The following is a 25,436-nucleotide window of genomic DNA, read 5'->3' on the forward strand; positions in this document are numbered from 1 at the left end:
TGTATATATATATATATATATATATATATATATATATATATGATGTAATCTACAACTATAATATAATATTTATGTATATATATAATACATATATATTATAATAATCTACATAAAATTTTATACGTATATATATATATATATATATATATATATACATATATATATGCATATAAATTTCTTTTTCTTTTCTTTCTTCGGTGCTTGCAGCTATTTATGTCCCGTTCGGTGCACCATAGTATAAAGCCTCTGTCCCAGTCGCACGACGAGCGAGTCCCTCTCCATCCGGGTCTTTCTCTCACCATTCTCTCTCGACGACGCCATAACGTGGCTCACAGAAACGAACAAGCAATTATGTCCGGTCAATATTTTCTCCTCTACTCGGAATTTTGGTCGTGTTATTTCCCATTCGAGCGGAATTAGAAATTTTTTCCTTTTCCTTTCAGATGTTCAGGAAGCCTGCCCGCCGGAGGAACCGCGAGATCTGTCTATGCGGCGACCTTTCGATCCTGTCGCTCACGATTTGGATCCGAAATTCCGACTCACCAAATATGCTGACCTGAAGGGATGAGGGTGTAAGGTCCCCCAGGAAGCTCTGCTCAAGCTTCTTGAGGGACTACAACAGGACAGCAGTGCCCAGGAGTCCGAACACTTCCAGTACATCGCCAGTGTTCCTCGAATAGGTAAGAAATGGCTTCACCAATTTTTTTTATTCTATCGGAAACGAGACATTGCTGCTACTGTCTCGGCATTAACCACCAAATCGGCTTTTATTTCGCCGATCTGGATGAAGTAAAGAACCCAGCTTATTTCTTTTAGTCGCAAATAATTTTCCTAAGTTTATTTTATGATTTTGGGGTAGATTTTGGTGTGTACCTTGTGTTTGTGAGACATAAATAGGTTTTTTAATGTGACTCCCTTTCGATGCTCTCCTCTCCATAATGGCGGCTCTCAGCGCGTGGTGGCAGGTGTGTGTGTGTGTGCGTACGTGCGTGTGTGTTTGTCTGTGTCTGCAGTATACGTCGGCAGGTGTGTTTGTGTATGTCTGCAGTATACGTTGTTGGCAGGTGTGTGTGTGTCAACAACTTGTTGCAACAACATCCCCCCCACCCCCAGTTGCTCGTCTTTTCTTCTAAAACACTTATTTAAAAACATCTTTTATTATTATTCAGTCACACTGTTTCTTATTGTTATTCCTGACCATCAATCCCGACTCAACACAAATTCTATCGTCTTTCATTTTTCAATTTACATCAAAAGATTTCCTACAAAAGAATTTTCCCTTTTCTGTTTTTCCCGGCGACTTCTTTCAACACAAATTTTCTCAACAGAACCAACAAATTAACTCAACATTTTCCCGTTTATTTTGCATTTTAATTAAGAAAAAAAAACGCAATTTTTTTCCTTCGGGCTCAGATTTTTATTTAAATTTCATTAAATTTTAACAAAGCTCGTTATTTTTCTTTCTCGTTTTAAAAATATATTTGCCAAAGACTTTTATTTAGATTAAATTCATTTCTTTAATTTTCCTATTAATTACAAATTTATTTCAATTTAAAAATTTGCTGTATTCTTTCTTAGACCAACCTAGTTGGCTCGTATTATTTAATTTTAACATATTTCTACTTAAATTATTTAATTAATTCAGTATATCTGAGGGAAGATTTAATTTAAAACCAATTATTTCCAATTAAAAACAAAATATGCACATTGTTTCGCTTTAATGTTTTCCTCTTAATTTTGACAACAATCTGTAAGTTAGGGTTGTTTTTGTTTTATAACAATATGAAATATTTGGTTCATGTTTGCTTATTAATATTTCTTTTATTTCATTTCCCTCTTCATATTCTTCCCTCTTTTCTTGGTGCAATTTTTCAATTCTAGACTTACGTCATCGTAAACTTGGCATAAATTAGCCAACTTTTAAAAGACATTATTTCAACGTTGCTGCAATTTTCTACATTTTTAATTACTTATGTAAAAAAAATTGACATCTTTTGCTTACAATTCTATTAAAACACCTATTCGAAGTTAATAATTTTACTATCTTGCTTGGCCATATTCGATGCAAGTCTACCAAATTATCGATTTTCATCTATTCATAAATAAAATCGAAAATTTTTTTTATAAAACAAGCAAAAAAAGTCTTTGAGATATTATTATGAGATTCCTGAAAGAGACAATGCGATAGGGAAGAGGGACCAAACGGTGTAAAAAGTTGATGGTGGGAAGTGTGACGAAAGATATGAAAACGGAAGCCGGTGGTTGTTAAGGGATAACCTGCCTGTAGGGGCAGGGACTAGTGACTTCTATAATCCAGGGAAAGATGATTGTGGTAATAGAGGAGGCAGATGACTACAGGTGTTGTCAGTTAACAATAAACCACTCTACCTAGGACTTAATGAACTGTAAAAATTCTTTGGTAGAGTACCACACCTTTGTAGCTTGGCTGTTGCTAAGAGAATTGAGTGTTAGGAATTTAGCATGCAGGTAGGGTGTCCCTCACAGCTTGGCTCATAACATAATCCTAAAAGTGGAGTTTGAAACCAGCTGTGGGAACTGTAATGGTTTAGTTCTTCATGGATCAAGATGTCTAAGATTTAGAGATGAAAATTCCTGATATGGAGGCAAAAGCCGAAAATTAGGAAGGCTGAAAGTAAATCGAGTAAAGAGAAAAATATTATAAAAGTAGAACTCTGCTGTCAAGATGTCAGCGTACAACTGCTGTATCTCAACTGGCCTACTTCATATATACGAGGAATGTGGGGTTACAAGTGGAGGAGGCAAACTCGTGTGGTTTTGTGGTAGATGCACAGCTGTAGTTAGCTGTGAGAGGATGCAAGGAATATATTCCATCCAATGCTTCTGTTAGTTAAGTTACCAAATAAAATGTAGAGAAGTGTTGTGAAAGTAGTCAGAAGAAAACCAGGCTGGAAAAGTGCAGGGAGCCATTATTTGTGAGGGTAAAGGTTAGATTGGTATAATTCTTGTGTATGAAGTGTGATGGATGGTTGTGGAACGTGGCCGTTGAGTGTGGGATGTGTAGAAGCTGGGAAGAAACGAGGTGAACATGTTTTGTTGGATGTGTATGGATAATGGGACAAAAGTGGTTGGTCTGAGAGGAAGGAAGTTACAGAAAATTAAGATTGAGGAAATAATAGAGAGAAGTGAAGGCTGAATTTTAGAAAAGAGATAAAGGAGTGTGGTGGGATGCTGTGCTGGAGAAGAGTTGTTTACCTGGTAAAACTGGAGATAAGGATGATACAGTGTAGATCTCAAGGGAAATGTTTCTAATGTTGGGTTAGGACCAACAGATTTCATTGTGTCATTTGTAGAAATGGGACATTGTTATGTTCTAATTGGTGATACCTAAAGAATGGATATCTTTTCTACTTAAGAATTGGATAGTTTTATGGAATGTTTTAGTATTGGAACAACAAACTGCATTATAAAACCTGATACCAATTAAAAACAGTTACAAAATTTATGTTAATTTAGAAAGAAAATTTATTACAAGAAATTTTTTCTTCAGCTTCTTTTTGTAAAATGTCACTTTAAACAGGGTGTTTGTGGCATTATCGTTTATTCAAGCTCAGAACTGACTGACTGCCATGTTCAATGCTTTATTTCATTCATAACAGCAGTGACAACTATTTCTCTTAAATTCCGATTAGTGCTTATTTTCTTTACCCTTATTGACACCACCCTGCATGATACCATCTTCAGTTGTATTCTATAAATCCACCGCTTATATGTCCTTGGGACCCCTGATGTATGGAATTTTGCCGATTGAGTATATGCCCTCAACATGTACTATTTTCATGGATTAATTATATGCTCTGAGAGGTGTAGTTTTGTCTATGGTTAAGAGGTACACTTCCCAAACATGATTTTGGGTTCAGTTGTTCTATACAACACGTTGGCTAATTGTCTTCTGCTATAACCCTGGATCGATCAAATCTTTGCAAGTTAGCTTGGAAGGCAGAAACTGAAAAGACCATGCTGTGTGTGTGTGTGTATATCAGTGCATCCCCCAAAATCCCTGAGCTGCAAACAATGATTTTGTTGTCATTTCTCCTCTCACCAAATCGTTGGCTGGTTTTGCTCCTGAGATGATATGTAAAATTAAGGGGCCCCCTGCTTGAAAAAATGGGTAATGGTTAATAAGAGGAAGCAAATGCAGCTGTAAAACAAAGCCTCAAAAATATGTTCATCTAACCCATTGTAGCATATAAAAACAAATGACGACTTCGTAGTGTTTTGCTAATAATATTATAATGTTTAATACTTACAATTTCTCAACCATCATTTTTATATCCGTGTCTTGCTCCTCTCTGAATACTCTCACTCATCGTATCATTTCTGCAAGGTTGTCTTGAGGTTGTTCTTCTGTACTTTGTCTCATGCCTTCTGGGGTCTCCCTTTTTCGTGAGTTCCATCCACTGTGAGCGATCGGCACTTCTTTATAGAGCTGTCGACATCCATCTGTATCACATGACCAAACCAATGCAGTCTTCTCTCTTGCACACTGCATCTAATTCCTCTCATGCCTGACATTTCTCTCAACACACCAGCACTCTGTTGCATATGTACTCTTACATTACACATCCAACAGAGCATACCAGCCTCATTCCTCTCTAGCCTTTGCATGTCTTCTGCATTCAGGGCCCACATCTCACTATCATGTAGAATTGTTTGTATACATCATACAATCTTCCTTTCACTTGGAGGGAGATAACAGAGGTAAAAGATCTCGGAATTTTCTCTATCCTATTCTTATTCTAATGATTACACTTTCCATGCATCACCCCCCCCCCGCTAATTAGGTTCCCTAGGTAACAAATTATCCACTACCTCTAAACAGTCTTTGGGGCTCTTGAAAACATCAATTTCCTGAGAATCTGTAATTTTTATGACTCCTGTGCATCTTCCACATACAAACATTACTTTCTCTGACAATCTTCCTATTATTCCACTGCACCTCTTGTGCTGAGTACAGTGGGTACACCATAATGGAATTCCTACTTACACCTTTCCTACAAATTGAGCAAGGCCATTCTCCTGATGGGGGTAGAGTCTGTTTTCTTAATTTCTAGAACAGTAGTCTTTGATATGTTAACCATAAGGCCAGATTCCAGGTTTTACTTCCACACTTGGAATATCTCTGATATGGAATCCACTATGAGGGCAAGATCATCAGCATATAGTAGTTCCCAGCGACTACTAGTCTTGAATTCCTCTGTTATGGTCTAGAGGACAGTGATGAAAAGGAGGGAACTAGGGATAGAACCTTGATGAACCCCTACCTGTGCACCAAATTCTTCACAGTACTTGTGATTAACTCCCACCTTACTGACAGTGCCAGTTGTTGCGAGGTTAAAAGAATAATAGGAGAGAGAGAGACAGTGTGAAGGAGACTTAGAAAAATAGAGATGGTGGTGGATATGTTGGGAAATAGCTTTTGGGTGCAGTGGGAGAGAATTTCATCAGAATGTGAAAGAAAATGGTTAGGTGGGATAGAGATAGGAGTGGCACAGTGGGGGAAGGGGTTATAATAGATAGGTGAGGGCATTGGGAGAGATAGGGGATAAAAGAAGTGTTAAGGATGGATGGAGTATAGTAGAGAGGAGGCAGCATTGCTGGAGGAAGATGAGGAATGGAGGTGGTCCTGGGGAGGGGGAAGGCGATTATGGTTGTTGAATAATATCAAGTGATGAGTTTAGGGAGAAGCTTGATAGGGGTAGGGCAGAGCTGCTTTGCACATACAAACATTTACCAAAGTGGTTTTAGGATATCAATTCTGTTGTGGTGGGTGGGTTTTCTTGAGCACAACAAGGCTCCAGATATCTCAGTCCTTTGTCATCTCCTCTTTAAGGCTTTGTATCTCTTAATACTTTCTCCATAACTTCCTTCTTTGAGTGATTGGTACTTCTTTATGCAGCTATCCTCTTCCATCTGTATCACATGTGCTGTATTTTCTCCTGCACACTGCATCTGATTCCTTTCTAATCCACTCTGCAGGGTGGTTGGTGTTAGGAAGGGCATCCAACCATAAAAACCCTGCCAAAACAGTCACAGTAGTCTGCTGCAGGTTTCTGCCTGGCCGGCTCCTGTCAAACTGTCCAACCCATAGCATGGAAGGTGGATGTTAAATGATGATGATGTTGATATATAATATGCAATTCATCAGGGGACTAGGTATGTTCTATGAGGGCTCAGTTTGGTTTACCACTAAAACTCCAGTTTGAACATAAGAAATGTGTTTTAGTTAGAAATATAGGAAGGAAATGGTTGAAGTCCTAATTGTTTCAAAATTCTTCTTTTCCATGTTTTTGTCAATCCTAACCTGTTTTCAAGCCAGGTAATGTCTTCTCATTGTCAGACATTTTTCATAGAACACTAAAAACAGACATTGTTCCTCTGACACAGTGGCTCATTTACAACCATCACATGCTAACCTTGGATCGTAGAGTGACCCACTGTTCTTGAGGAGACCTATTGAGTCAAGTACGTCAACATTAACATCAAAATAAAAGTCAAATGGAAATTGTATTTAAGATACCCGTGCCGGTGACAGGTAAAAAGCACCGTCTGAACGTGGCAGATGCCAGCATTGCCTGACTGGCGTCTGTGTCGGTGACACGTAAAAGCACCAACCGATTGTTTGCGAGCCTCCTCTGGCCCCTGTGCTGGTGGCATGTAAAAAGCACCCACTACACTCACGGAGTGGTTGACGTTAGGAAGGGCATCCAGCTGTAGAAACACTTCCAGATCAGACTGAAGCCTTGTGCAGCCTCCTGGCTTCCCAGACCCGGTCGAACCGTCCAACCCATGCTAGCATGGAAAACGGACGTTAAACGATGATGATGACATGAAATCAGACAATGTTATAAAGAAACACACACACACCATCATATATGACTGGTTTCTTTTATACTACCAAATCAACTTACAAGGCTTTGTGACTGTGTGCGTGGATTTGGTTATTATGAACTCCCACCAATTGATGGACAAAATATGTTTATTCCAAAAATCTTCAAACCCAATCAAGAAAACTTTGGATAAATTAAACAGTTTTTTTTGTATCTTTTTATTGTCACAATCAACAAATCTTAATGTAATTAAGCATTAGGAAGGGTATCCTGTTGTAGAAACTATGGCAAAAACAGGCAATGGAGCCTGCTGTGGCTCCCAGCCATACCAGCTCCTGTCAGATCATGTAACCCATGACAACATAGAAGATTATAAAATGATGGTGGTGATGATAATGATGATAATTAGATCTGAATGAAATTCAACAAAGACAGCAATATTGATAACCTGACCTATTTTAATCTAATAATAGTTTTAGCAATAAAAGTAACTATTTACAACAAAAAAAAAAAACCCAACTAATTTTTAAAATTGTCATGCCAGAAATTTTAATGAGGTCAGAATAGTGTCACCAACACAGTTTCTTTTAATTAGAGAGATTTTATTCATTGGCTATGAGTTTAAAAATGAAAGGTGGGGATCAGAGATAGAGAGACATTGGTGTCTGTCTTTAAAAAGTTTCAACAGATAAACAAACTCTATACTTGAAAATATTTATTATATATTCACGTAAGAAAAATTCATGTTTAAAGAATTAATAAAGTTTACCATCATCAAAATCATTCCAAATTCTAATGAAAACATGGCTACCCCTGCTTGTCCTAGTCATCCACCTCTCTACCGTCTCAAATAGTCAAGGGAGTTTTCCTTCTTTTCCTTTTTCTCCCCTATTTTGTAAGCTACTCAGCAACTGCACAAGCACTAGTGGCACGAAACAGCTGTTAGAGACTCTATATCTATATTTTCTATCTAAATTGTCTTTTTCAAGTGATGCCAAATGGTTTACCTTTTTTTCATTTTTACTTAATTCTAAAATAATTGTGAATATAGATTTATAAATATAGTTTTCCTCATCATCATACCTCCGTTCTCCATGCTAGCATGGGTTGGACGGTTCGACTGTGGTCTGGGAAGCCAGAAGGCTGCACCAGGCTCTAGTCTGATCTGGCAGCGTTTCTACAGCTGGATGCCCTTCCTAACGCCAACCACTCCGAGAGTGTAGTGGGTGCTTTTTACGTGCCGCCGGCACAGGTGCCAGGTGAGGCTAGCAACGGTCACGATCGGATTGGTGCTTTTTACGTGCCACTGGCACGGAAGCCAGTCAAGGCGGCGCTGGCATCGGCCACGTTCGGGTGGTGCTTTTTACGTGCCACTGGCACGGAAGCCAGTCTAGGCAGCGCTGAAAACTATATATGTATGTGTGTGTGGTTTTTGTGACACCGCAAGAAGTTCTTAAATCTATTCAGCAAAGTTTCTAAGTCTCCTGTAAATTTGAACTGAAAAATTGGTCAAAAAACAATATATATTTATTTACTACCCACAAGGGGCTAAACACAGGGAACAAACAAGTACAGACAAACAGATTAAGTCGATTACATCGACCCCAGTGCATAACTGGTACTTAATTTATCGACCCTGAAAGGATGAAAGGCAAAGTTGACCTCGGCGGAATTTGAACCCAGAACGTAGCGACAGATGAAATACGGCTATGCATTTCGCACGGCGTGCTAACGTTTCTGCTTCTGGGTTTGTCTAGCATATACTGTCAGAAATGTGCCTGGCCCTTATATCCCATTATACCATCTTCAATTGATAGTTGCCTCTTTGTTTTATGATATTTTCGTATCTGCTATAAACATATGGAAGTGATAATTTCAGATCACATCATACCTTAGGCCATGCTGTGGTTTTTCCCTGTATGAACTACTTGACTGGCCCTTGTGCCGGTGGCATGTAAAAGCACCCACTACACTCTCGGAGAGGTTGGTGTTAGGAAGGGTGTCCAGCTGTAGAAATTTTGCTATTTCAGATTGAGCCTGGTGCAGCCTCTGGCTCATCATTTCTCAGTCAAACTGTCCAACCCATGCCAACATGGAAAGCGGACGTTAAACAATGATGATGATGCTGCCACCACTGTCGCCACCGCCCGTAATAGTACTCAATACTTAGCTTGCTAATCTCGCAAATATTGATACCCTATTTTGTGGGTTTGTCTAGCATATTCTGTCAGAAATGTGCCTGGCCCTTATATCCCATTATGCCATCTTCAATTGATAGTCACCTCTTTGGTTTATGATATTTTCGTATCTGCTATAAACATTACCAAGAAGGTTCTTAAAGTAAGGATTCATAATTTTCTAGTCCACTTACTGGTGTATTGCCAGTGTCTTTTATGTGTAAGAACTGACGTGATTTCAAACAATCTTGTCTGTCTCGTAAATACTGGAAGGTTTGTCTGTATTCCAGTAGTTTTCATCTCCATAAAAATGTTTTGGGCAAAAGTGTCTTAATTTCGTTTAGGCATGTAGCAGACCAGAAATTGTCTTTTGTTTTCCCTTCGTTTGTATTCTGTGTAACAGTTTGGAATAACTGAAAAGGAAAAAAAATATTATATATAAAACCATTATTTGCCTTTGATTCATTGGAAAGACTGTAACTGGCTCAAGTCTTGTCTGAAAAATCTTTTACAAAAAAGAAATACTTTAAAAATCCTTTCCTCATTCTGTTTCTGGTAAAACTTGCTTTTCCTATCGGAACTGTTGTCAGAGTTGTTGCTTTCACATTTGGAATCAAAATTTCTGGTTCTCCATTGCAGGTGGCTATATTTGTTGCATATTGGTTTTACCCCCCCCCCCCCGCGAAAAATCCAAATCAGTATCTCTTCTTTTGAGTGAACTGGTGTCTATTTTTCTTTTCCAGTTGTGATGGGGTAAAAATATCTGAAAAATTAATAAATCTGTTAATTGCATATCTTGTTGGAGTTGCATGTTTCAATGAGTGGAGCAGCAAGATTTTGTGTTGAGATTCTCATTTTAGATCGAGACAGGGTCATTTTAGCTGGTTTCCTATTTCAAGTCGTTTTCATTGATCAGCGAGGAAATTGTTCTGATTGCACTGAGGTTCACTGAAATTATATAACTCTATGTTAGTTGTAATTGAGCTGATCTATGATCAAAGACATTCCAGTTGTGACTATCCCATCTTTTATTCGGATTTAACTATCTAATGTGGTCCAATATATTTTGAGGGAGATTTGGCTACTTTTTCTATTTAGGTTGAGTGATGTGTGTCACCCACAGAGACAATATGATCTGAATAAACATTTTACGTCCTTCGTTTGTCTGATTTAGTTGACTTCTTTCTGGCAATAAAATGCCATCACAGTGGCAAGGCTTTATCTTTCAGAAATATCTTTTAACCGTCAATTAGGTTGGATTAAGACCATTTCTTGGATTCAATTTGTATTTTTATTAATTTCTTTCTTAACTCAGAAACTGAAAGTTGTGAGTTATATAAAAGCACTTGTCATCATCGTCGTCGTCACACCACTGAAATTAGCAAGCATTCTTTTCCTCCTTTGACCTATTTTATTTCCAGTTAAACATTTTTTTCTTTTCTAATAATTTCTTTTAATTCCCACTTGATAAATTTATGGCATTTTTCAAAACATATTTACAACTATGCATGTGTGTTTGGGTTCATAATTATTTTACTGGCCACTTTTCCATGCTGACATGGGTTGGACAAAACTTAATGAGACAATTTTTTCTTTCTATAGTCCCATGCTCTTCTTGTCACAAATCTTGTTTCCAAATAAAACATTGTTTCTTCTAGTCCTATTCAGACCTGTTAGTGGCCTTATATTTGTCTTGTTTGTTGTAATCCATGTATATATTAACAAGAGTTGTCTTTCTGCTCCAAATTTTTTCCCACATGTCTGTTATATTTTGAATATTGTAATACATAGTGTTTAGTTGTCTATAAATCCATACAGTAATTATATATATTACGTGATAGTGACCCTGCTCTGCTGCTGTTTATATCTGGTTTTTGTAGCATTTAAACAACTTGCTACCCCATCTTACTGACCTTTTGGCCTCATGACAATTTGTCTTATTAATTTTACATAGTTCTTGCTACAAAACAAGATTTGAGGTTAATTTTCTGTGAATATTTTTCTTTTATCTCCTCTGCTACATCATCATCATCATCATCATCATTTAGCGTCCGTTTTCCATGCTAGCATGGGTTGGACGGTTCTACTGGGGTCTGTGAAGCCAGAAGGCTTCATCAGGCCCAGTCAAATCTGGCAGTGTTTCTACGGCTGGATGCCCTTCCTAACACCAACCACTCCGTGAGTGTAGTGGGTGCTTTTTACGTGCCACCCGCACTGGTGCCAGACAGAGCTGGCAAACGGCCACGAACGGATGGTGCTTTTTATGTGCCACCGGCACGAGGGCCAGGCGAGGCTGGCAACGGACACGAAACGGGGCGGTGCTGGCAACGGTCGCGAAACGGAAAGTTCTCTTACATGCCACCGGCACTGGTAACACATCTGCAATTTCCATTGATCGATTTCCATTGATCGATTTCGATTCTGATCCTCACTTGCCTCAATGGGTCTTCACAAGCAGAGTTTCGACATGCCACCGGCACTGGTAGCACATCCGCAATTTCCATTGATCGATTTCGATTCTGATCCTCACTTGCCTCAACACGTCTTCACAAGTAGAGTTTTGTGTCCCAAGAAGGGAAGGTATGCATACGTAGGCTGGCTCCATCCCATGTAGAAGGCCACGGGTTGTGGACTCACTTGTCCTGCCGGGTCTTCTCGCGCACAGCACACTTCCAGAGGTCTCGGTCTCTAGTCATTTCCTCAGTGAGACCTAAAGTTCGAAGGTCGTGCTTCACCACCTCGTCCCAGGTTTTCCTGGGTCTGCCTCTTCCACAGGTTCCCTCAACCGCTAGGGTGTGGCACTTTTTCACACAACTATCTTCATCCATTCTCGCCACATGACCATACCAGCGCAAACGTCTCTCTTGCACACCACAACTGATGCTTCTTAGGTCCAGCTTTTCTCTCAAGGTACTTACACTCTGCCGAGTGTGAGTACCGGCATTACACATCCATCGGAGCATACTGGCTTCATTTCTAGCGAGCTTACGCATATCCTCAGCAGTCACGGCCCATGTTTCACTGCCATGTAGCATGGCTGTTCGTACACACGCATCATACAGTCTGCCTTTCACTCTGTGCGAGAGGCCTTTTGTCACCAGCAGAGGTAAGAGCTCTCTGAACTTTGCCCAAGCTATTCTTACTCTAGCAGTTACACTTTCAGCACACCCACCCCCGCTGCTGACTTGGTCACCTAGGTAACGGAAACTATCAACTATTTCTAGTTTTTCTCCCTGGAAAGTGACGGAAGTTGGTCTCAGAGCATTTTCAGTGTTTATTGAGCATCTGCCACATACAAAAACCATCTTCCTAGTTAGCCTTCCTTTGACATTGCTGCATCTCTTATGTGTCCATAGCTTACACTTGGTGCATCTTATAGAGTTTCTACCTACACCTTTTCTACAGATCGAGCAGGGCCATCTACCTGAAGGTGTTTGTGATTTGTCTACCTTCCTACTGATTACGACTTTGGTTTTAGCTAGATTGACTCTGAGGCCCTTCGATTCTAATCCTTGTTTCCACACCTGAAACTTCTCCTCCAGTTCTGATAGCGACTCAGCAATTAGAGCAAGGTCATCAGCATAGAGGAGCTCCCAAGGGCATCCTGTCTTGAATTCCTCCGTTATTGCCTGGAGGACTATGATAAATAGGAGGGGGCTGAGTACTGAGCCTTGGTGGACCCCTACCTCTACCCGGAATTCTTCACTGTACTCATTTCCAACCCTCACCCTACTAGCGGCGTCCCTATACATGGCCCGCACAGCTCTCACTAACCATTCATCTATCCCTAGTTTTCTCATTGCCCACCAGATAAGGGATCGGGGGACCCTGTCGAAGGCTTTCTCCATGTCAACAAAAGCCAGGTACAGGGGCTTATCTTTGGCTAGGTATTTCTCCTGCAGCTGCCTTACCAGGAATATAGCATCAGTAGTACTTTTCCCTGGCACAAACCCAAACTGCATCTCATCTAAACTAACTCTCTCTCTAATTAGTTGGGCTATGACCCTCTCCGTAACCTTCATCACCTGGTCCAACAGCTTGATACCTCTGTAGTTATTTGTATCTAGGGCATCACCTTTACCTTTGTAGCAGTTGACTATTATACTGCTACACCAGTCATTGGGTATGACCCCTTTGTGTATCACCTGATTAACTATATGGGTGACTAGGCTATAGCCGACACTACCAGACATTTTGAGCATCTCTGCAGTGATTCCTGATGGGCCTGGGGCTTTCCCTGTCTTCATGCTTCTAATTGCCTTAGCTACCACAGAACTATCAACTCGGATAGCTGGTCCCTCTGTTGGGTCAACATTCGGCAGACTCTCTTTATCCCATTCATTTTCTTCATTCAGCAACCTTTCATAGTGGCATCTCCAAACCTCTCTCTTCGCATCCTCATTTAGCGCAAGTGAACCATCTTCCATGCGAACACACTTCTCTCCTACCACATCACGATTCTCTCTCAAACACTGTCTTGCAACACGAAACACCTCCAGTCTTTGGTCCTCACGGCGCAGAACATTGGCAAATTTTTTCTTATCTGCTTCCCCTCTGGCTAAATAAACCTGTCTCCTAGCTTCTCTTTTGGCAGTCTGATACAATTCCCTGCTACCCCCATTTTTCCAGACCTTCCAAGCCTGTCTCTTTTCTCTAATAGCCCTGTCTACAATATTGTTCCACCACCACGTTATTCTAGGTCGAGAGGGGACTTTGCACCAGCCACAGATCTGGTCAGTGGCTCTCAGCAGGTTGTCCCTTAGAAACGTCCAGCTGTCTTCTACCCCCTGTGATGCTCTATCCCCTTCTACTTCGTCAGAGGCTTCAAGTAATATGTCCCTAAATCTCTGTCCATTTGCAGGATCTTTAAGCTTCCTAATTTCTTATCAACTGCTCTTTCCATTTTATTTTATTTGGGAGTATTTTTATGATTAAACTTTATTTAGCGGCAGATGACTCCTCACCTTCATTCATGATGTTTATCATCATCATCGTTTAACATCCGCTTTCCATACTGGCATGAGTTGGACAGTTTAATTGAGGGCTGGTGAGCCAGAAGGCTGCACCAGACTCCAATCTGATCTAGCAAAGTTTCTACAGCTGGATGCCCTTCCTAATGCCAATCATTCCAAGAGTGTAATGGGTGCTATTTATGTGCCACCGCTATGAGGGCCAGTCAGGCGGTATTGGCATCAACCACGCTCAAATGGTGCTTTTTATGCGCCACTGGCACCGGAGCCAGTCAGGCAGTACTGGCAACAGCCACATTTGAATGGTGATTTTTTTTTATGTGCCACTGGTACAGGATCCAGTCAGGCGATGCTGGTGACAATCAAGCTTGAATGGTGCTATTAACGTGCCACTGGCATGGGTGCCAATCAGGTGGTACTGTCATCGGCCATGACAACAATTTTACTTGCCTTAGCAACTTTTTGCAAGCGCAGTTTATTGCCCAATGATTGAAGGGTGCTCTTAAATGGGCTGGTTATGCAACACTGACATAGGCCACGGTTATGGTCTCACTTGGCTTGCTGAGTCTTCTTAAGTACAGCATATCTCCAAAGACCTCAGTCACTTGTCATTGCCCCTGTGAGGTCCAGTGTTCGAAGGTTGTGCTTCACCACCTCATTGGGTCTACCTCTTCCACAGGTTCCCTCAACTGCTAGGGTGTGACACTTTTTCATACAGCTGTCCACATCCATTTGCAACACATGACCATACCAGCGCAGTCGTCTCTCTTGCACACCACATCTGATGCTTCTTAAGTTCAACTTTTCTCTTGGGGCACTGTCGAGTATGCACACTGGCATTACACATCCAGTGGAGCATACTAGCTTCATTCCTTGTCAGCTTACACGTGTATGTAGCATGACTGTTCACACACATGCGTTAAGAGCTCTCTGAACTTTGCCCAGGCTATCCTTACTCTAGCAGCTACACTTTCAGAGCATCCACTCCTGCTACTGACTTGGTCCCCTAGGTACTGGAAGCTATCAACTACTTGTATTTTTTCTCCTTGGAATGTGATGGAAGCTGTTCTCTGCACATTTTCAGTGTCTATTGCTCCTGAGCATTTGCCACATACAAAAACTATCTTCCCAGTTAGCCTTCCTTTGATATTGCTGCATCTTTTATGTGTCCATAGCTTACACTGGGTACATTTTATAGAGTTTCTACCTACGCCTTTTCAAAAATCGAGCAGGGCCAAATACCTGAAGGGATTTGTGGTTTGTCTGCCTGCCTACTTATTAAGACTTTGGTTTTTGCTAGGTTAACTCTAAGGCCTTTCAATTCTAGACCTTGCTACCACACCTGAAACTTCTCCTCTAGTTCTGATAGTGACTCAGCAATTACAACAGGGTCATCAGCATAGAGAAGTTCCCAGGGGCAGCCTGTCTTGAATTCATTCCTCTGTTATTGCCTGGAGGACTATGATGAATAAGAAGGGGGCTGAGGACTGATCCTTGGTGGATCCCTACTCCTACCCAAAATTCTTCACTGTACTTGTTGCCAACCCTCACCTTACTGACAGCATCCCTGTACATGGCTTGTACAGCTTTCACTAACCATTCATCTATCCCTAGTTTCTGCAGTGACCACCAGAAAAGGTATCTGGGGACCCTATCAAAGGCTTTCTTTATATCAATGAGAACCAAGTACAGAAGCTTATCTTTGGCTAGGTATTTCTCCCGTAGCTGTCTTACCAGGAATATAGCATCAGTGGTGCTTTTCCCTGGCACAAACCCAAACTGCATCTCATCTAGACTGACTCTCTCCCTAATTAGTCGGGCTATGACCCTCTCTGTGATTTTCATTACTTGATCCAATAACTTGACACCTGTAATTAAGTGGATCTAATTGCATCACCTTTACCTTTGTAGCAGTTGACTATGGTGCTGCTACACCAGTCATTGGGCATGACTCCTTCATGTATCTTATCACCTGGTTGACTATACAGGTGACTAGACTATAGCTAACACCGCCAGATATTTTAAGCATCTCTGTTGTGATTCCTGATGAGCCGGGGGCTTTCCCTATCTTCATACCCTTAATTGCTTTATCTACCAAGGTACTGTCAATTCTGATAGCTGGTCTCTCTGTTGCGTCGACATGTTGTTAATCCTAAACAATGGTTAGATTGTTAAACCTGATCAGGCAGACTTATGGTCAAAGTTAATCCAGCCATGACTGCCTCATCTTATAGTGTATCTAGGACTACAATGTTTTTTTCTAGTGTTTTAGGTGACGTTTTGTTGGTAATGGTGTAATAGATAGCTAAAGACATCCAAATGAACTTTATTGGTTCCTCTATTGATGGAATATAGATTTGTTAGAAACTGGGTGTGTCTTAGCTCCAGCAGTAGATGAGGCAAGTTTGGAGTCAGTTAGGTTTGCAAGGTGAATATTGATAATATTAAAATGTTTTGTTGGTCATGTACCGAGGTGGGATCTCTAAATATTTGGATTGGTGATTCAGTCAGTTCCAACATATTGGTTGTTTGGTTGGTAGTTTCACAACAGTAGTAACATTCTGTCCCAAATAAATGCCTACTTTGTCCATTTTTGTGGTTTATTCAAAAAATGAAGGGGGAACAGTAATATTGATGGTGAAGTGGAAATGGAAGCCAGAAGTTGAGGTGGTTCTTTTAGCAATCAGAAATCAACACTTCAACATATTGTTTGACTACAGATTAATAGCACATTGAACTACGTAACCAAGGTAGCTAAGGGCCAGTTGATGTCAGTCATTGTATTTTAGTTGAGTAGTGAGACTTTGAACCTAGGAGTAATGGGTTTCTGGTTTCCTTTTTATTTGACTCTGCCAGAGTAATGACTATGGTCTCCTCTTTTCACAGTTAGTCAAAACGAATTCAAATCTTTAAATTATAGAAACAAATTAATAGAAAAATTTGGGCTTGAGGCCAGCAATTTTGAGGGTTTGGGGTTAGTCATGACTATTGACCTCAGCACTAGACTGGTACTTTATTATATTAACCCTGCAGTAACAAAAGACAAAGTTGACCTCCGCTGGATTTGGACACAGAACTTGTCAGAGAAAGCTCTGCAAAGCATTTTGTTTTCCAACATTCTTATGGTTCTGCCTGCTCACCACTACACTTTAGCATTTAAACTGACCATATCCTGTTTTACTTTCAAACTGACTAGATCCAGCCTCTCACACCTATCTACAATGTCATTCTAAAAATAAGCAGTCACATCATTGAAATTTTGGAGTTAGAGAATAATGCCTGATTAATTCAAAGCAATGTGAATGAATAAGCATTGCATTTGACAGTGAGGTCTAAATGCTAAAGGGTTAAGAGACCTGTATGGAAATAACAATATATGTTAAGGCAACTCTCTCTTCAAAACCTCTTTTATTGTTTATTCAAAGAGGAAAAGGAAAGATTTTAAAGACATCTCTAAACTGCTGAGGGAAAGCAATCATTGGTGATAATAAAACAGATATTCAATGGCCTCTAACAGAGGCACAAGGCCTGAGATTGTATTAAGGTGATTGGGAGATTAATAATAATAATAGTCTGAAGAGTTGAACAATGTTGCCTAACACTTGTACCTCTCACAACTGTTGTTTATACGAGGAACATTGAAATATATTTTATATTTTTGGATATTGGAATGCCTGGCCATTACTGTTTTCAGCATTTTTCAAGCCGTGTGAAAATTGAGAGGAGTAATTACAATTAAGATTTCATTTTAGTTGTCATTCAAGTTTTATGTTTAAAGAAAATTACTAAGAAATAATAGATTGTTGCTGTTGAAATATTTGCAGCTCTTTGGTAGGACAACTAGTAAAACCATGAGCATTTGTATGAACTGAGTAAATATTTTTAATGTTAATCATCATCATCATAATCTTTTAATGTCTGCTTTACATACTGGCATGGGTTGGACAGTTTGACTGAGAACTGGCAACTCTGAAGGCTTTACCAAGCTCCAATCTGATCTGGCAAGATTTCTACAGCTGGATGCCCTTCCTAATGCGAACCACTCCGAGAGCGTAGTGGATGCTTTTTACGTGCCACATATTCCAAGCTGCTGACTTTTAAAATTATTCTTATTTTTCTGTACTTACTAATTTTTATTTTCACTTGAATTTTCTCTGGATACCTAGTTCTAATATGGAAATTGCTGTTTCAATGCCCTTTTGACACTCCACACCCTCAACTCAATTTTGATTTTTAATTTTCATGTTAAAAGAAAAAAATATTTGTTCAGTGAAATTGAAATTTTGCTTTGTACTGATTTTCTTTTGTAGGAATTGGTATGGACTCGAGTGTGACACCCCTGCGGCACGGTGGGCTCTCATTGGTACAAACAACGGACTTTTTCTATCCCCTTGTAGATGACCCTTACATGATGGTAAGTAGTCCTTCAGATATTTTTAGCCATGGGGAACAAAAACGTTACTCTAAACATGTTAATCTGTCTCACTTGTCAAGTCTTTTGTACCCAAAGGTTTTTAAGAAGACTGGGACCATAAACAGCTCATGGCTAAACACTTCTTAATATTCCAATTTTATCTAAGGTGGCAAGCTCACAGAATTGTTAGCATGCCAGGCAAAATGTTTAGAGGCATTTAGTCAGTCTTTGCTTTTCATCCTTTCAAGAGGTCAATAAAATAAGGACCAGTTGCATGGGAGATGCATTCAGTTTAACCCCCAGCACCCACTCCCTGCCATTCTCTGAACTTGCATGCTTTGTGCCAGAATTTGAAATCCATATTTCAGTTTTATCCAAATCAACGTTTTAAGTAATAAATATAAGAATAAGATAATGTAAAAATATTATTTTGCTACCTTGAGATTTATGTGATAATTTATTTTAGAAAATTGTAATGTAAACAGGAATTAGTAAAATAAAGAAAAAAAAAGCTGTTTAAAAAAATCAAGGAGATCCAATAGATAAGGAATTCAAATATTTGGTGAGAGGGGTGGATTAAAAATTAACGAGTATTGGGAAAATTAGCCATAAGAGTGTTGGAAAACAATTTGTTTTTGCTCACTGTTGTCTGCATTTAGTATGTTGTTCAAGCAGAAGGCGCTCATTAGATATATGTCATTAATAACCTAATTAGTGAATTAACTCTAAATTCTTTCTGTGGTTCATTGAAGAGACGTTTATCACTGTAAAGTACTTATTCCTTCAGCCCATAGTGTCATTTAATCAATCTAAAGAAAATTCAGAGTACCCCATTGCTTCCCTTTTTTGTTTTGGTAGTGGCGGTGGTGGGATCCTAAGGTTTAATTAATCTGCACTTTGCTCTCTGTCCTTCATGCAGGTATTGCTAGGCAAAGTTCTAGTGGCTACATCAGTTTAGCCCTTTCAATACTATATTTCTGACCAAAATACACCCCTTATGTGTTTCAATTAATTTCTAACATAATCATAAATTTAGTCTGGTTTCATTAAACAGCTATAACTTTTTTATTTATCGATATTTTAATGTGATTTTTGGAAGATAATTTAATGAAAGGTTTTCAACCAATTCTATACCATAATTTTTGTCACAAAGTGACTCTCATTGCAGGTAGATACAGGTAAATACAGGTAAATTCAACAAAGTATCATCATCATCGTTTAGCGTCCGTTTTCCATGCTAGCATGGGTTGAAAATTCAAATTTTTGTTCAAACATCGCTATAGAAAATGGGTTATTAGCTAATATTCAATTGGGTATACAACAAAATTTTACTATAGAATTTGTTATTCTGGGTAACTTTCTGATACCCATAATAATATTTATGGCAAAATAGGCCTTAATTTCATTTAAGGTTGTGGGAAACCACAAACTATCCTTTCTTTCGCTTTGTTTACATTTAGCGTAATGATTCGTTTCTGCCGTAATGATTTCAAATAGGCTCATTTGAAAAAGTAAAAAAAAATAGTCTACGTGCTTTACTCTCCTGGGAAAGACTGTGGCTTGGTCCAGTTTCTTCAGAAAAATCACTGGAAGAAACAGTTTTTAAATTTTCACTCCATTCAGGTGCCAATTCATTTTCTTTATCGCTGTCGGAGCTCTCGGATTCACTGCTTTCACTTTCGGAAAATGAAACATCGGATTCATTATCAAATACCACATGCTTTTTTTTTTTTTCAGTCATAGTTAGATTTATCAAGGTCTTCAGTAGGAAATCCTTCGAATTCTGACTCACTGCTTGATAGAATGAAATTCATATCCATTTTTTGTCAGAGTTACAAATTTTGAAAACACAATAGGAACAAATTTGGAAAAAAATCTCCCAAAATTCACGGAATTAAAATTACGCGTCGATCGTCGTACAAAACTGTAGATGAACTGTTTACAAAGTATAATCACGTGTTTTCACGAATGTACTAATGAGATTTGCTCTGATATTCTCATTTAAATATGAATAGGTAATTATGGGCAGTTTTGGGCGGCTTGGTCACATGAACCAAAATTTATTTCAGGTGGCTTTGGGCGGTTTGGTAACGAAAGTAGCTGTCAAATGCTACAATTTGTAGGAATTGGTTCCCATTGCCTGCCCCTATTTAGAGCAGTTTTATGTCAGTTCTTTCCCTTCATGTATTATCTGTTGAGCAGTGTTGTCTTGTGACTTCTGTCTTCCTTTTTGGCTCAGATCTGAAGTTCTTCATCAAGAAGTTTAACCTGTTGCTCCTCTTTAAATGCTAATTACTATTGGATGTCATTAACAATGCCCACCATGGATTCTCTTCTCCTATTATTGATATCCATTCAGTAAAAGTCTGGTTCCCTGTTCCACACCCTGTGTTCATCTTTCAATGTTTCAATAAAGACAAAGACTATCTCAGGCAGACAGAAATGGAATATTGGTTTCATATCCATTATCATCATCATCAAACGTCCACTTTCCATGTTGGCATGGGTTAGAGACAAGATGTTAATACATTGTTAAAATCCCAAATGGCCCTTATACTCATAATGCCATCAATAGGAACTTGCATGTGTGAATTATTGCAAGCAACTTTAAAAATTATTTTGTAAGACATCTATGAAAGAAGCATGTCAGCAAAATAATCTGATGCAGCATCTATAAGGGTGTGCTTGTGAAAACAGTCCAAACTAGATACATGGCCCAACGTCTAAGTACCCCCAACAGTTCCATGTCCTGCTGGCATCTCTACAGCACAACATCTCCATAGTTCTACAGTTCTCTAATTCAATAGAAATCATATAACTGAGATTTATTTCCATCACAATCCTACATTTTAGAAATCTTTCATTCTTTTTCAAATCTTATTTTTACTGACATATTTTGTCTCTTCAGATCTACCATACATATTCTGGCAGTTATCATTTTCTATAAATTGTTCAGACCACCTTGGGGCAAATGTCTTCTACTGTATCCCTCAGCTGACTGAAGCCTTGTGAGTGGATTTGGTTGATGGAAACTGAAAGAAGCCCATCTGTATCTATCTAATATGTAAATGGTATACATGTTTGTGCCTTCTCATCTTGATAGTGTGGGATAGTTGTAAAATGATTGTCCCTGTCATATATGCATTGTCATTCATTTCCAGTTTTGTGCGAGGGCCTGCCTGGCTATGGACAATATTACTTTGGGAAACGGGTGAGGGTTAGCGTCAGGAAGAGCATCCAGCCACAGAAAATCTGTCTCAAATGCCATTTGACTCTTATTTGACTTATTTCTGTGTTGCTTTTTTTATTCTTTTACTTGTTTCAGTCATTTGACTGTGGCCATGCGGGAGCACTGCCTTTAGTCGAGCAAATTGACTCCAGGACCCCTTGTTCTTTGTAAGCCTAGTACTTATTCTATCGGTCTTTTTTTTGACGAACTGCTAACTTACGGGGATGTAAGCACCTCAGCATCGGTTGTTAAGCAATGGTGGTGGGCAGATACATACACAAATATCTATGTGTGTGTTTATCTATCTATCTATCTATCTATATATATATCATCATCATCATCATCATCATCATCATCGTTTAACGTCCGTTTTCCGCGCTAGCACGGGTTGGACGGTTTCGACCGGGGTCTGGGGAGCTCCAGGCTCCAGTCTAGTCTGGCAGTGTTTCTACAGCTGGATGCCCTTCCTAACGCCAACCACTCCGCGAGTGTAGTGGGTGTTTTTTACGTGCCACCTGCACAGGTGCCAGAGGGGTCTGGCATCGGCCACGTTCGGATGGTGCTTTTTATGTGGGGGGGGGTGCAGAAATATAGGGAAGCACCAGTGGGGAGGGGTGGTTCAGAGAAATGATGACATGTTCTAGGCAAGTAGAACGTAGGATATCGAGAGAGGGGTAATGCATGGTGAAATAGCGTATTGAAGAGGGGGGGGGTTCGAAGAGTAGACACCTATAATGGTGGTGGGAGAAGCGACATCCGGTATAGATGGAGCAAAAATATAGATATCCAGTATTGGTGGTGGGGGTGGGTAGGGCGGGTGCACCGCGAAGATACGAATGTTGATTAATACGAGGAGAAATGATATGAAATGAATAAGATTAGATAAGATAGACAGATAGAGAAATTTGATAAAATTATGAATGGTCAAAGATAGACAGAGAAATTTGATAAAATTATGAATGGTCAGTAAAGAGTTGAAAATAGCAATTCAAAACACCTATCTTGTTCGCAATCGGAAATTCACAGCTTGTAGATGAGAGAGAGAGAGAGAGAGAGAGAGAGAGAGAGAGAGAGAGAGAGAGAGAGATAGTACATGTGAATTAGAGAGAAAAGGCTTCAAGATGGCACGAAGATACGAATGTTGATTAATACGAGGAGAAATGATATGAAATGAATAAGATTAGATAAGATAGACAGATAGAGAAATTTGATAAAATTATGAATGGTCAAAGATAGACAGAGAAATTTGATAAAATTATGAATGGTCAGTAAAGAGTTGAAAATAGCAATTCAAAACACCTATCTTGTTCGCAATCGGAAATTCACAGCTTGTAGATGGATGATGATAATCATTTATAGCTATCCCATCATATAAAGACAAGGAGACACAAACACACACACACATAATTAATATATATATATAGTCCAACCCATGCTAGCATGGAAAGCGGACGTTAAACGATGATGATGATGATATATACACACACACACACACATGACAGGCTTCTTACAGTTTCCGTCTACCAAATCCACTCACAAGGCTTTGGTTGTCCCGAGGCTATAGTAGAAGACACTTGCCCAAGGTGCCATGCAATGGGCCTGAACCTGGAACCATGTGGTTGGGAAGCAAGCTTCTTATTACACAGCCACGCCTTCACTTATTCATGTAAAATATTGTTCCTATTTTCATTCTCTTCGTGTAACAATCTGTCCTGGGGTCAGGTTTTAAAGAATTGAAATTGAACTGATTGAGTTTAGATGATGTTATATTTAATACCAATCACCCTAGTGACTGAAGTTAAATATAAAAAAGTTGTCTAATCCAGAATATTTCCATGTCTTTTATAAATAAAGTTTAGTCTTGTGGTGGTCTCTTTTAAAATTTCACATGTTAGAGGTTAGGGTTTCACTCAACCTGTGTGGCCCATCTTATCACGAATGTATATAGGTGGTTACATTAGGTCGCCTGTTATCATCACCTTGTGTTATGTCAGCTTATCTAACAGCATACTCTAGTTCCTTTTCTCAAAGACTCTGTCATCTTCCTGCCATCTCAGTTATATTGCCTTTGATACACCTACCCATCTCTCAGAATATTATCTACTCTATGACTCCTTCTCCTCCTCTTCTTGCTCACATCCCTCTCATCACTATCACTCATATTTCTCACTCTAATGGAACAGACAACTGAAAAGTGACAGCCTGGAAAGTGGTTGGTGTTAATAAGGGGATCCACCTGTGGAAACCAAAGCATAATGGAGCCAAGTGTATAAAGTCCCCCTGTCTCGGAGAGCAGACCTGTCCCACTCGTGCCAGCATGGACAGTGGACATAAAATAATAATGAAAGAAACCAGAGTTAGAAATGAAGAGGAACCAAGTTTGTTTAAGGAAGCAGGACAGCTCTCAAAGAACAGAAGAAGTTTTAGAGTGGGGAGTTGGTCTCTATGTTTGCAACGGGGTTCAGCAACAGGCAGTCAGGTGATGGAAAACTAAAACAGTTCCTCTGATGGGTTTCAGCATAGTTTTCATGTGATTATACAAGCTTTGTACCTAAAACTATAGAAGATATACTGTGAGATTGAACCCCAAAACATGAAGTTTGTAAAGCAAACTTAATCTATACTACCATAGCTGCACCAATAACTTGTATAGAAAGGATTGAATTATCTCCCTTTGTTTGAACTTTATTTTTAATTTTTAACCCTTTCGTTACCAAACCGCCCAAAGCCGCCCGTATTTACCTATTCATATTTAAATGAGAATATCAGAGCAAATCTCTTTAGTACATTCGTGAAAACAGGTGATTATACTTCGTAAACAGTTCATCTACAGTTTTGTACAACGATCGACGTGTAATTTTAATTCCCTGAATTTTGGGAGATTTTTTTTCCACATTTTTTTCGGCATCGATTTTTCTTCAACTTTGAAAATGGATAGGAGTTTCATGTTATCAAGCATTGATTCCAAATTGGAAAATTTGTGAAGCAAATACTGGGTATTGTTGTGGATTTAGTTTTTATACAGGGAAACTAATGTTAGTCAGCATGGCTTAGGGTATGATGTGGTCTGGAAGTTATTGTTTGAAGCGATCAATGTGGAAACAAACTTACACAGGATGTAAACAAACACAAAATGGGGGTTCAAATTTCGGAAAATTTGTGAAACAAATACTGGATACTGCATGGATTTAGTTTTTATACAGGGAAAATAATGTTAGTCAGCATGGCCTAGGGAATGATATGGTCTGGAATTTATCACTTCCATACCATAATCAGGGCCGTATATTATTTTTTGACCGATTTCTTTAGTTCGGTCAAACGTGCGGTGGATTCCAGTATTTCACTTTATTCCACCTTTATGGTACACCTGTTGTGCATTAAATTCAACTGATGATATAGTGATGTGCACAATTCTTCTTTATCAAAATTTTGTTGCATACCCATTTGAATATTAGCTGATGATTCATTTTCTATGGTGATGTTTAAACAAAATTTTAATATTTTTACCTTTTGCTCAATTTAAAATTTTAATATTTTTACCTTTTGCTCAATTTACCTGGATTTACTTGTAATTAAAGTCACTTTGAGACAAAAGTTATGCAATAGAATTGATTAAGAATCCTTTCTTTAATTATGTTCCAAATATCACATTAATATGTTGATAAGTAAAAAAGTTAGTTATTTAATGAAACAAGCCTAAATTAATGATTATTTTAGAATTTAATTGAAACTCATGAGGGGGTGTATTTTGGTCAGAAATATAGTAACGAAAGGGTT

The 25,436-nt window shown here is 39.1% G+C and overlaps 1 protein-coding gene across 2 annotated transcripts in view; it reads left to right on the top strand.

Annotated features, from left to right (window-relative positions):
- The first annotated feature begins 203 nt into the window (after positions 1-203).
- The window catches only part of LOC115210685 (inactive selenide, water dikinase-like protein), a 37,289-nt gene continuing 12,056 nt past the window's right edge, over positions 204-25,436 (top strand). Inside the window, exons 1-3 of one of the 2 annotated variants that reach the window (XM_029779367.2) lie at positions 204-358; positions 444-680; positions 18,327-18,430. In XM_029779367.2, coding sequence (XP_029635227.1) covers positions 18,335-18,430 — 96 coding nt within the window. In that variant the 5' untranslated portion in view covers positions 204-358; positions 444-680; positions 18,327-18,334. The remainder of the gene's footprint in view (positions 359-443; positions 681-18,326; positions 18,431-25,436) is intronic. The other variant, XM_036503604.1, reaches the window with a different exon arrangement.

Source organism: Octopus sinensis, linkage group LG1, assembly GCF_006345805.1.
Source record: "Octopus sinensis linkage group LG1, ASM634580v1, whole genome shotgun sequence".
Lineage (NCBI taxonomy): Eukaryota > Metazoa > Mollusca > Cephalopoda > Octopoda > Octopodidae > Octopus > Octopus sinensis.